This window comes from Amblyraja radiata, chromosome 4 (genome assembly GCF_010909765.2).
Source record: "Amblyraja radiata isolate CabotCenter1 chromosome 4, sAmbRad1.1.pri, whole genome shotgun sequence".
Taxonomy (NCBI): domain Eukaryota; kingdom Metazoa; phylum Chordata; class Chondrichthyes; order Rajiformes; family Rajidae; genus Amblyraja; species Amblyraja radiata.
This window is the reverse complement of record NC_045959.1, coordinates 30,904,725-30,917,109: the sequence shown is the minus strand read 5'-3', so window position 1 is coordinate 30,917,109 and position 12,385 is coordinate 30,904,725. Positions and strand designations below refer to the sequence as shown.

The 12,385-nt window shown below is 42.1% G+C and overlaps 1 protein-coding gene across 3 annotated transcripts in view; it reads right to left on the bottom strand.

Moving 5' to 3' along the window:
- The window catches only part of taf2 (TATA-box binding protein associated factor 2), a 122,450-nt gene that overhangs the window by 41,586 nt on the left and 68,479 nt on the right, over positions 1 to 12,385 (bottom strand). For all 3 annotated transcript variants that reach the window (XM_033019192.1, XM_033019194.1, XM_033019193.1), the window contains exon 22: positions 891 to 1,000. In XM_033019192.1, the coding sequence (XP_032875083.1) occupies positions 891 to 1,000 (110 nt within the window). The remainder of the gene's footprint in view (positions 1 to 890; positions 1,001 to 12,385) is intronic.

The window sequence follows — 12,385 nt, the reverse complement described above, 5'->3', positions numbered from 1 at the left end:
GTAACTACTTCCACTACTTTGAAAGTTGCTACATTAAAAGAAAAAACATCTGGAGCAGACTTTCATAACATAAAACTGAAAGCTAAACCTCGCCAGAACTTCTGGTGCCCCAGTGACTGACATTTTTATTGGGCATATTAGAAGCCACAGTTAACAAGTAAAAAGTATAACCATTTCACTACCAGAGTGTTGGAAATTAGTAAATTCACAACAAATGTAAGAAATATTTTGTTTTAACCATGTCAGTGATAAACTGTATTGGTTAAAGATCTTGAGTCTTATAAACATTTGGAGAATTTGCAGAAACCAGTAACTTACAAAATTCTTGAAGGAACAATTTGAGAACAACCAGTCCGAGGGAGAAATGTCCTTTAATCAAAAGATTGACGCTGTAACAGCAGCAGTGCACCACACTTGACAAGATTGCTAGGTAAAATGGTATTGTGCATACAGTCGGGATCCTTTTTCAGACTGGTCTGTCCATTTCCTTCACAGATGCAGCCTGACTGCTGAGTTACCCGAGAAGAAGGGTTCTGAGCCAAAACATAGCCCATCCTTTTTCTCCAAAGATGCTGCCTGACCCGCTGAGCTACTCCAGCACTTTGTGTCTATCTTGAGTTTCTTTGCCACTTTGTTTTCTGTGATAACCAAGCTAGTAGTTCAATGCTAATTCAGCAAATGTAGATGAACAAGGCAATAGCAAGCCAGTGGTCAGTAATTACCCAATCATAGCTTCTGATAGGAAGTACTGTGCCTGAGGTCTCAGCATCCTTCTGACTTTTACTCTTAAGTGCATTAGAATAATTGTTTAGAATAATAGATTTTCATTGATCAGAACACAAATAAGCGAATAAAATCATGTAACTATCTCATCGGTAGGAAATGCATACCTGAGTTCATTAGTTTCCAGAGCTGGTCCACCAATGCCTCGGTGCACATGGATGAGTCTGCATTCTTGGTGAAAGGGGGATTTTTATTGAGCATATTCAAAATTTTATGTCTGTGAAGATGTGAAACAAAAGGATAGAGTTTTGGTTACATATATTCACCACAGTTGAATGGAATGAATGGGAATAATGGTAATAAACTCACTTTAACTTATGTTAATTTAAAGAACAAAGAAAAAAGTAAACAAAAAAATTAGTAAACTTGCACAGTCCAACTTGCAACAGGACCAATATTTGGAAGGCATTGCCTGGTGGATGAGACTTTTAGTTAGCACAGCCGAAAAACGTTGTTTAAATCCTTCACCAAGGAGAACGATATTGAATTATGTGAGGTAAGGGAAACAAGTAGAGTAGCTATGGAAACTATGAGATTCAAAGAAGAGGAAGTACTGACACTTTTGAAAAATATAAAAGTGGATAAGTCTCCAGGTCCTGACAGGATATTCCCTAGGACATTGAGGGAAGTTAGTGTAGAAATAGCAGGGGCTATGACAGAAATATTTCAAATGTCATTAGAAACGGGAATGGTGCCGGAAGATTGGCGTACTGCGCATGTTGCGCCATTGTTTAAAAAGGGTTCTAACAGTAAACCTAGGAATTATAGACCTGTTAGTTTGACATCAGTTGTGGGCAAATTAATGGAAAGGATACTTAGAGATAATATATATAATCATCTGGGTAAACAGGGTCTGATTAGGAAGTCAACATGGATTTGTGCCTGGAAGGTCATGTTTGATTAATCTTCTTGAATTTTATGAAGAGGTTACTAGGGAAATTGATGAGGGTAAAGGGGTGGATGATGTCTATACGGACTTCAGTAAGGCCTTTGACAAGGTTCCACATGGAAGGTTGGTTAAGAAGGTTCAATTGTTGGGTATTAATAGTGTAGCAAGATGGATTCAACAGTGGCTGAATGGGAGATACCAGAGAGTAATGGTGGATAACTGTTTGTCAAGTTGGAGGCCGGTGACTAGTGGGGTGCCTCAGGGATCCGTGTTGGGTCCACTGTTGGTTGTCATATACATCAATGATCTGGATGATGGTGTGGTAAATTGGATTAGTAAGTATGCAGATGATACTAAGATAGGTGGTGTTGTGGATAATGAAGTAGATTTTCAAAGTCTACAGAGAGATTTATGCCAGTTGGAAGAGTGGGCTGAAAGATGGCAGATGGAGTTTAATGCTGATAAGTGTGAGGTGCTACATCTTGGCAGGACAAATCAAAATAGGACGTACATGGTAAATGGTAGCAAATTGAGGAATGCAGTTGAACAGAGGGATCTAGGAATAACTGCATAGTTCCCTGAAGGTGGAATCTCATGTAGATAGGGTGGTAAAGAAAGCTTTTGGTGTGCTGGCCTTTATAAATCAGAGCATTGAGTATAGAAGTTGGGATGTAATGTTAAAATTGTACAAGGCATTGGTGAGACCAATTCTGGAGTATGGTGTACAATTTTGGTCGCCAAATTATAGGAAAGATGTCAACAAAATAGAGAGAGTACAGAGGAGATTTACTAGAATGTTGCCTGGGTTTCAGCAACTAAGTTACAGAGAAAGGTTGAACGTTAGGTCTTTATTCTTTGGAGCGCAGAAGGTTAAGGGGGGACTTGATAGAGGTCTTTAAAATGATGAGAGGGATAGACAGAGTTGACGTGGATAAGCTTTTTCCATTGAGAGTAGGGAAGATTCAAACAAGAGGACATGATTTGAGAATTAAGGGACAGAAGTTTAGGGGTAACATGAGGGGGAACTTCTTTACTCAGAGAGTGGTAGCTGTGTGGAATGAGCTTCCAGTGGAAGTGGTGGAGGCAGGTTCGATTTTATCATTTAAAAATAAATTGGATAGGTATATGGACGGGAAAGGAATGGAGGGTTATGGCTGAGTGCAGGTAGATGGGACTAGGGGAGAATAAGTGTTCGGCACGGACTAGAAGGGCCGAGATGGTCTGTTTCCGTGCTGTAATTGTTATATGGTTATATAGTTATAAAAGGAATTTAAGGGAAGAGATTTTTAAGAAAGAACTGCAGATGCTGGAAAAAAATCTAAGGTAGACAAAAATGCTGGAGAAACTCAGCGGGTGAGCCAGCATCTATGGAGCGAATAAATAGGCGACCTTTTGGGTCGAGACCCTTCTTCAGACTGATGTGGTGGTGGGGGGGGGAAGAAGAAAGAGGCGGAGACAGTGGGCTGTGGGAGAGCTGGGGAAGGGATAGAGGGAGAAAGCAAGGAATACCTGAAATTGGAGAAGTCAATGTTCATACCGCTGGGGTGTAAACTACCCAAGTGAAATATGAGGTGCTGCTCTTCCAATTTGCGGTGGGACTCACTCTGGCCATGGAGGAGGCCCAGGACAGAAAGGTCAGATTCGGAATGGGAGGGGGAGGAAGTGCTGAGTCACCGGGAGATCAGGTTGGTTATTGCGAACTGATCGGAGGTGTTGGGCGAAGCGATCGCCAAGCCTGCGCATGGTCTCACCGGTGTCGAGCAGCTGACACCTAGAGCAGCGGATGCAATAGATGAGGTTGGAGGAGGTGCAGGTGAACCTATGCCGCACCTGGAAAGACTCATAGCACACTGTCTCCGCCTCTTCCTTTCTTCTTCCCGCCCCCACCCCCACATCAGTCTGAAGGGTCTCGACCCGAAACGTCGCCTATTCCTTCGCTCCATAGATGCTGCCTCACCCGCTGAGTTTTTCCAGCATTTTTGTCTACCTGAGATTGTGCATTTGCTATCCTGAATTTATACACTTCATCTCTTTATTGTCCTGAAAAGGGCTAGATCAAAAGGCAAAATAAATAAGTGGAACAACAAATCTGTCTGTCTGTTCATCTATACGTAAAGCAAAATGGCGGCAGGGAAGCGGTAGCAGTGTGGCAACGCTGCCGACGGACCTGAGCATTTCGTAGTTTTCGTAGTTTTGTGTAATATTTGTAGGAGGACTAACCAGTGGCAGCCATGCCTCCGAAGAAGGCAATAACAACGGAGGAAGGCGAAGAAATAAAAAGAGCGCTGGATTTTATGACGGTGGAGATTTCTGCTGTCAAACAACAGCAGAAAGCCATCCTCGACCTGGTGGCGGAGGTAAAGGCTCTCCAGATCCAGAGCGCCGAAAAGGACCGGCGACTGGTGTTCCTGGAGAGCAGAGTTGCGGACCTGGAGCAGTACACCAGAGCGAATAATGTTATCATTACCGGGCTCAGTATAAAGCCCCGGTCATACGCACGGGCGGTGACTGATGACAGCGGGGGGGAGCCCGGGGCAATGGATACAAGCTCCACGGAGCAACAGGTGGCGGCCTTCCTGCAGTCAAAAGGAATACACTTGGACTGCGATAACATCGAGGCTTGTCACCCCCTGCCCAGGAGAAAATCCAGAGGATAAAAATAGCGATGACAAACCAGCCATCATAATAAGGTTTGTCAACAGAAAATATAAAGTTAGTCTCCTAAAACAAGGAAGACAGTTGAAGGGAACAAAAGTATTTATGAATGAACACCTAACAAAACGAAATGCCGATATAGCCCGACAAGCACGAAACCTTAAGAAACAGAAACAAATACTAAATACCTGGACTGCAAACTGTAAAATCTTTATTAAATTAAATGGAACACCAGAGGAAGCCAAAGTGCTGGTTATTAGAGATATTGCAGAACTGGACAAATACCAATGATCATAAAACGGGATTGTGAGGTGAAATTTAGTTACACACGCAATTATGGCATACACTGAAGGAATTCAGTCATTTACATCTGGAAATGGTAGTCAAGTAATTAAAATAATAAGTGAAAAGAAACAACTGAAGTTACAACCATTTGAATATACCGATCACAATTTACAGGATTTGGAATACGATATAGACCCGGACAATAATTTTTACTTTAATTCCAACGACAAAAATATCTGCTGCTACTACACAGAGGATCAGTATAATCAGAATATTAATGTAAAAGGCAAATTATCGATTATACACTTTAATAGCAGGAGCCTCTATGCGAATTTTAATAGTATTAAAGAGTATTTACAAAAAATTTTACAGCCATTCAATGTCATCGCAATATCTGAAACATGGATTAATCAGGAAAAGGGAATTGATTTTGAGATGGACGGATATGATTTCAATTACATCAATAGAAAAAATAAGGGGGGAGGAGGGGTAGCACTATATGTGGATACAACTCTGAATTATAAGGTAGTAGAAAATATGACAACTGTGGTTGACAATCTGCACGAATGTATAACTATAGAAATAATTAATGGTGGAAATAAAAATGTAATCATTAGTTGTATATATAGGGCACCGGGGTCAAATATTGAAATCTTCAGGGGCTGGATGGAGAGTATGTTTTCAACAACAAGCAGTAAATCAGTGTTTTTATGTGGAGATTTCAATATTGACCTACTAAATCCTAATCAACACAACCTTACAGAAGATTTTATTAATACTATGTACAGCATGAGTCTATTTCCTAAAATCACTAGACCGAGTAGAATTACTTCCCATTGCGCTACACTCATTGACAATATATTTAATAATGATGTGGAAAATAAAATAGTAAGTGGATTATTAATTAATGATATAAGTGACCATCTGCCAGTTTTTATAGTTTATGATAATATCCACAGGAACAACAAACCAAACAAATTAATAGAATATAGACGAGTGAGATCGGAGGAAGCTATCATTGCACTAAAAAAGGATCTATTGGCACAAAACTGAGATATAATATACCAAAAAAGAGACATTGATAGTGCTTATGAAACATTTATTGCAATATTTAAGTCATTATATGATAAAAATTGTCCAATTAAAGAATATAATAGAAAATCAAAATATACTAAATGTCCATGGATTACAAAGGGATTACAAAATGCTTGTAAAAAAAAAAATGCCCTATACAGAGATTTTATAAGAGAGAGAACTAAAGATACAGAAAATAAATATAAAAAGTATAAAAATAAATTAACTTACATCATAAGAGAAAGCAAGAAAGATTATTATAAGAAGAAATTAGATGACAATAAAGACAATATAAAAAGAATATGGAGCATACTTAATAGCATTATCAGAAATGGTCCGGGGAGAACAAATTACCCGAAGTATTTTATTGATAAGGATAAGGAAAATTACAATATGGAAGATATAGCTAATAGTTTTAATAATTTTTTTGTAAATATTGGACCAGACCTGGCTAAACAAATCCCCGATTCAGGGACATCTGGAGAAACTCCTGAGAATTTAGTGGAGAGAAATCCCTGCTCTATGTTTCTTACGGCAGTAGAAGAAAAAGAACTGTTGGATATTGTCAAAACATGTAAAAATAAAAAGTCTACCGATTTCAACGACATTGACATGTCGCTAGTTAAGATGGTCATTGAGGGGATCTCCAAACCTTTAACATTCATCTGTAATTTATCCTTCCAAACCGGTACTTTCCCAATTCAAATGAAAATAGCAAAAATAATACCAATATACAAAACTGGGAACAAGCATCATTTTACAAACTATAGACCTGTTTCCTTACTCCCACAATTTTCCAAAATATTAGAAAAAATGTTTAATAATAGATTAGACAAATTTGTAGAAAAGAATAAATTAATCACAGAAAGTCAATATGGATTCAGAACAAATAGATCAACATCACTTGCAATACTAGAATTAATTGAAGACATCACAAACGCCATTGATAAGAAATTATATGCAGCTGGGATATTTATTGACATAAAAAAAGCATTTGATACAATTAATCATGATATTTTATTAAAAAATTGGAGAGGTATGGAATTAGAGGAATAGTACTGGACTGGATTAAAAGCTACTTAAGGAACAGGCAACAGTTTGTAAATCTGGGTAGTCATAATTCTACATGCTTGGACATTGTGTGTGGTGTACCACAGGGGTCAGTGCTGGGCCCAAAATTATTTATCATGTACATAAATGATATTTGTAATGTGTCCAATGTCTTGAGGCTGGTTTTGTTTGCAGATGATACAAATATTTTTTGTTCTGGGGAAAATTTAAAACAGCTATTGGATAAAATAATAAAAGAAATGGGTAAATTGAAAATATGGTTTGATAGGAATAAAATTTCATTAAATCTGAGTAAAACTAAAATAATGTTATTTGGTAATTGTAGAATAAATACACTAGTAAGTATAAAGATAAATGGGGTGGAAGTTGAAAGAGTACATGAAAATAAATTTCTTGGGGTTATAATTGACGATAAAATAAGCTGGAAATCACATATTAAACATGTAAAATTAAAATTGTCAAAAAGTATCTCTGTATTATACAAAGCCAAGCAAGCTCTGGATTACAAATCACTCCGTATTCTTTATTGTTCATTGATTTTACCCTACTTAAATTATTGTGCAGAAGTCTGGGGTAATAACTATAAAAATTCGATACACTCATTAACCATGATGCAAAAAAGAGCAATTCGTATTATCCATAATGCTAAGTATCTGGGTCATACGAATCCATTATTTTTAGAGTCAAAATTATTAAAATTAGAAGATTTGGTTACATTCAAAACAGCTCAGATAATGTTTAGGGCCAAAAATAAAAATTTACCTGGAAACATTCAAAAATTATTTAACGAGCGTGTGGGGGGTTACAATTTAAGAGGAATATTTAACTTTAAGAAACAAAAAGTCCGTACGACTAGAAAAACCTTTTGTATTTCGGTTTGTGGAGTAGGAGTGTGGAATAAATTGAACGGGGAATTGAAGCAATGCACAAACATGAATCATTTTAAAATGATATATAAAAAAATAATTCTCAAGGGGTACAGGGATGGAGGGGATGGTTGACAAGTGGGGGTTAGTGTTTATCTATTGCTTTACTATTGTTTACTTATGTTTGGGTACTTCAGTTATGAAGTTTGTATGTACATAATAGTTGTATGTATATATATGTCTGTAGGTATTACGGGAAATTGCCTAGGGTAGTATTATTATTAGTAATGAATTGATTTTTAAATATGGTAGAAGTGTTGGGGAAAAGTGGTGAGATTTAATAAGTTATTCTTCTTCTCACTCCTTTTCGAGCTTGTACAGACACAGAGTTGGACATTGGAACTTTGATTTTGTTCTTCTCATTGCTTTGTAAATATTGATTGTAATGTCCAATTGTTTGATAATTTCGATTTTGTTAATATTAATGTCGTTAATGTCTTTACTTGTTCGGAATAAATAAATAAATAAATAAATAAAATAAATACGTAACTAAAACTTTGATCTTGTTATCTTCCGGGTTGCACGGTCTTTCTATTTGCGCAAAAACGTTTCGCGATAGCGCTACGATTTTTCGCCAGTTCACTCGCCGTTCACCTGTGCTGCTAGTGCACCAAGTTTCGTTCTGAATGTCGTAAAAGTTAGCGGGTTTAAAAAATCTTAAAAACCGCGCGTGCGCAGATCGATCTCTTCTCCCGCCAGTCAGCGCCGCGCGGATTAGTCTCTTCCCGTCACTCCCCAGGACGGTCCGTCCCTTCCTGCGCCATCACGTCTTTACTGGAGCTGAGGATGGCCGGCGGAGGTTTCCAACGGGACACAATTTTCGGAGGGACCCTAAGCGACCCAGCCCCAAGCAGCCCAGCGTCAGAGACCGGACTCAACCCAGCGTCGGAGACCCTGCCAAGCCCAGCCCAGAGTCGGAGGCCCGGCCCAGAGTCGGAGGCCCGGCCCAGAGTCGGAGGCCCGGCCCAGAGTCGGAGGCCCGGCCCAGAGTCGGAGGCCCGGCCCAGAGTCGGAGGCCCGGCCCAGAGTCAGAGGCCCGGCCCAGAGTCAGAGGCCCGGCCCAGAGTCAGAGGCCCGGCCCAGAGTCAGAGGCCCGGCCCAGAGTCAGAGGCCGAGCCCAGTCGGAGACCGAGCCCAGAGTCGGAGACCGAGCCCAGCCCAGAGTTGGAATTGTCGCCAATGGCGCCAATCGGAAAGCGGAGACTCTGAACCCGGCGGAGAACGACCAGTGACTGATGTGAGACCCCATCGCACCGTCAATTCAGCCACTACCCAGGCACGTGCAGTCAGGGTAGGCAAGGTAGGCACTGCCTACCCTGACTAAAATTATAAAATGGTAATTACTAAATATAAATAGTAAAGGCATGGGAGAATTATGCCTATCTAAGAGATCGATCTCTTAGGTAGGCATAATTCTCCGTGCCTTTCATCTGCAGCACTTGTAACATGGAAAGGTCTGTGCAGCCCACGTGCCGTCAGCGCTGCTTCAAGCCGTCAATGACAAGCGGGGCCGAAGGCAGCTGAAATTCTGCCTTTACTGTACAGCAGTCTCTGTGCATGCGCAGCGCCAGTTTCTTGGTGGGTTTTTCAAAAATGGATTGTCATTATCTTAAGAGTATCTTAGGAAACAAAGAGAGAAGAATGGAGTTTGTGTACCAATAATGTGGTAAGTACATTTCTTGGTGCAATATGTTTTTAAATACCGTATTTCCCGGGGTGGGGGGGGGGATTCCTTTCACAGCGTTTGGGGAGACTGGCCCGGGGTAAAGTTGCGAGGAGAGCAGGAGCATTGTGAAGGAGGGGATATGGATCATGCCAGTAACCCACTTGCGACGCTCCTTGCACGGAGCCACCACATCGAGGCGGGCGGGGGGGAGAAAGTAGCTCGGGTGGCTGTGAGCGGCACCAAAGGTGAGCGGGCCGGCAGAAGGCGCTGACGTGGCGGCCAGTTCTGCTGTCGGGTCCCGGCGGCCGCTCGCAGCCACCCGAGCTGCTTCTATCCTCGGCTGCAATGCGTGAGTGAGTTACTGGCATTATCCCCGACCCCCTCCTTCTCAACACTCCTGCCTTCCCCGCAACTTTACCCCTGGCACAGACTCTCCACACGCTGTGAAAGGAACTCTCCCCCCAATTGGTCCCTTGAACAAGTGTTGTCATTCAATAAGATGACAACTGATTCAACTTTTCCCTGTACTCCCATTTTTCCCACCATCTCTCCACCTGGCATCACCCTTAACCCCCCCCCCCCCCCCCCCCCACCCATTCAGTAATTCAGAATAAAGGAGACTTGGAAGCCTTGAACAAATTAAATTGTTACTGTCTTTATTTTTATTTTTACGGAGAGAACAATCTGCGCATGCGCGGTTTAAGTTTTTTTTAAAGCCGTCTGACTGCCTACCCTGAGTAAATACTCACGGCACGTGCCTGTCACTACCCCTCTGGTCCCCCTCGCTGGCTCCTTCCCCGTGATGCCCCCCTCTCCCCCACGGCTCTTCCCCCCTCTTTTCTCAGAGTTCACTCCCCCAACTCCCCCCCAGCCCACACCCCTCTCCCCCCACACCCCCCCCCCCGCCAACACACCCCTCCCCCACCACACACACACACCCACCCCCCCCCCCGCCCACACACAAATGTGTTTATTTTCTTCAATACAGCCAACCACTGCAACCTCTACCTTGCATCTCCTGCCCTGTTGTGCAAAACATGTCACTTTGTTGAATCTTTAATTTACTCATTTTTGAAAACCCATCCCCTTAAACCCGTCTACAGTCGTCGTCGTGGCTATCCCTTGAGGTTGAGGATGATGATCTACGTTCTGTTGTTTCTATGGACTCTCAGGTGGCTTATGAGTCCAATCATGGCTTTGAAAATTCTTCGGCATTTCAGACAGGTAATTCCAGATGGCAGATGTACCTGCCTCTCTTTCCATTTTCTTCTCTTTTCTTCTAATTCTGCACATCTCTTGGCTTCGAAGGTCGCTGTTCCTTCTTGGATGATGGTTCACCAATTTCCTGTCCTTGGCATTGGTTTCCCAATTGTCGATTTCACATTTCTTCATGCTGGCTTTTAAGGCATCTTTGAATCTCTTCTTTTGTCCGCCTCTTTTACGTTTGCCTTCTTTAAGCTGGGAGTAGATGGTCTGCTTTGGTAGACGCTCGTCTTCTATCCGATCAACATGACCGACCCATCTTAGTTGGTTCTTGATGACAAAGGCTTCGATGCTCGATGTTTTTGCTTCATTCAGCACGCAAATGAAGTTGGTTCTTCTGTCTTCCCAGCAGATATTTAAGCTGCTTCGAAGACATCGTTGATGCAACTTTTCAAGTGTTTTCAGATGGCGTTGGTATGCTGTCCATGTTTCTGATGCACACAGGAGCGTTGGAATCACCACTGCCTGTACACTAATATTTTGGACTATGTTGTATCTCGTCATCAAGATCGACATTGGAGAACTTCCAAGGCACGGAAAGTGATCCACATTTTCCAGGGTTGTTTCACCAAGTTGAATTGACGGTTCTTTCCGATTTGTCTCAGTTGGTGACGATTGGTAGATAACCTGAGTCTTCTTGGAGTTGATGGTATGTCCAAGTTTTGTGTATGCATTGTTGAAGGCAGTCAGGATCTGTTGCAGATGATATTCTGAGAGAGCTGCAACACAGTTGTCATCTGCGTATTGGAACTCGATGAGGGAGCTCATGGATGTCTTCGTTTTGGACTTGAGTGGGCAGGATTGTAAAGTCTGCCATCTGTTCTGAAAACGATTTTGATTCCTGGGGGTAGGTCGTCCTGCAAGATGTGGATGGTTGTCGCAATGAAGATGGTGAAGTGTTGGGGAAATCACGCATCCCTGTTTCACTCCTGATCTGACTTGAAACGGCTCACAGTTGACTATGGCAAGCATGTCATCGTGGAGGAGTCTCAGGATTTGAATGTACTTTTCAGGACATCCATAGGTGGATCGGACGTCCCATAAGAGTTCCCTTGATGCCGAGTCTAGGGATACCTAGACTTTTTGGATATCTCTTCGGACCTTGTTGTGGTGAAGAGGCTTGCGTGCCACCATGATTCCGAGAGCGATGCCGTCGGAAGCACCACACATGGCGGTAAGGTCGAGGATGAGGGTCCAGACTAAGAACAATCCAACCTACAAGACCTCAACGGCGGACCAGGCGGACAAAGTTATCTTGAACTCAACGGCTGTGAAGGCGGATCAAGGCTGCAACAGATCGATCAGCTCCAATTGTCTTAGTTTCCTTGCCATTGGAATTAGTTGATTGATTTGTGAAGGACCGTGTGCTTCTTGGAGTGCAACATCAAGTCCACGTTAAACAAACACATGCACTGGTATCTTCATTCTGTGAACAGTACAAAACTTCTCATGACTTTCGGCGATCGGGGAAGGGAGCAGGCCACATGATGGCTGGAAGTTCCTAGTCAAGAACGGCACAGGAGCAGTGAAAACTTGATTCAATCGCTCAACTTTGGATAGAAGCAGGAAAGTTGTTCGGTAGCAGTATTCATGTCTGAGCAGCCTTATTTACGATCCACTCTGCTCACCCTGAACTGGGAAGGGGCTAGAAAAGGTGCCCTAAAAATAGTCTGCTTCGCCTTGTCCTGTCTGGAAAGGCGCGTCCAGAGGGATCTCCATCATGTGGTCGAAAACCATCAAGAAGCGAAACTATGAAACTCGGAACTGATGTCT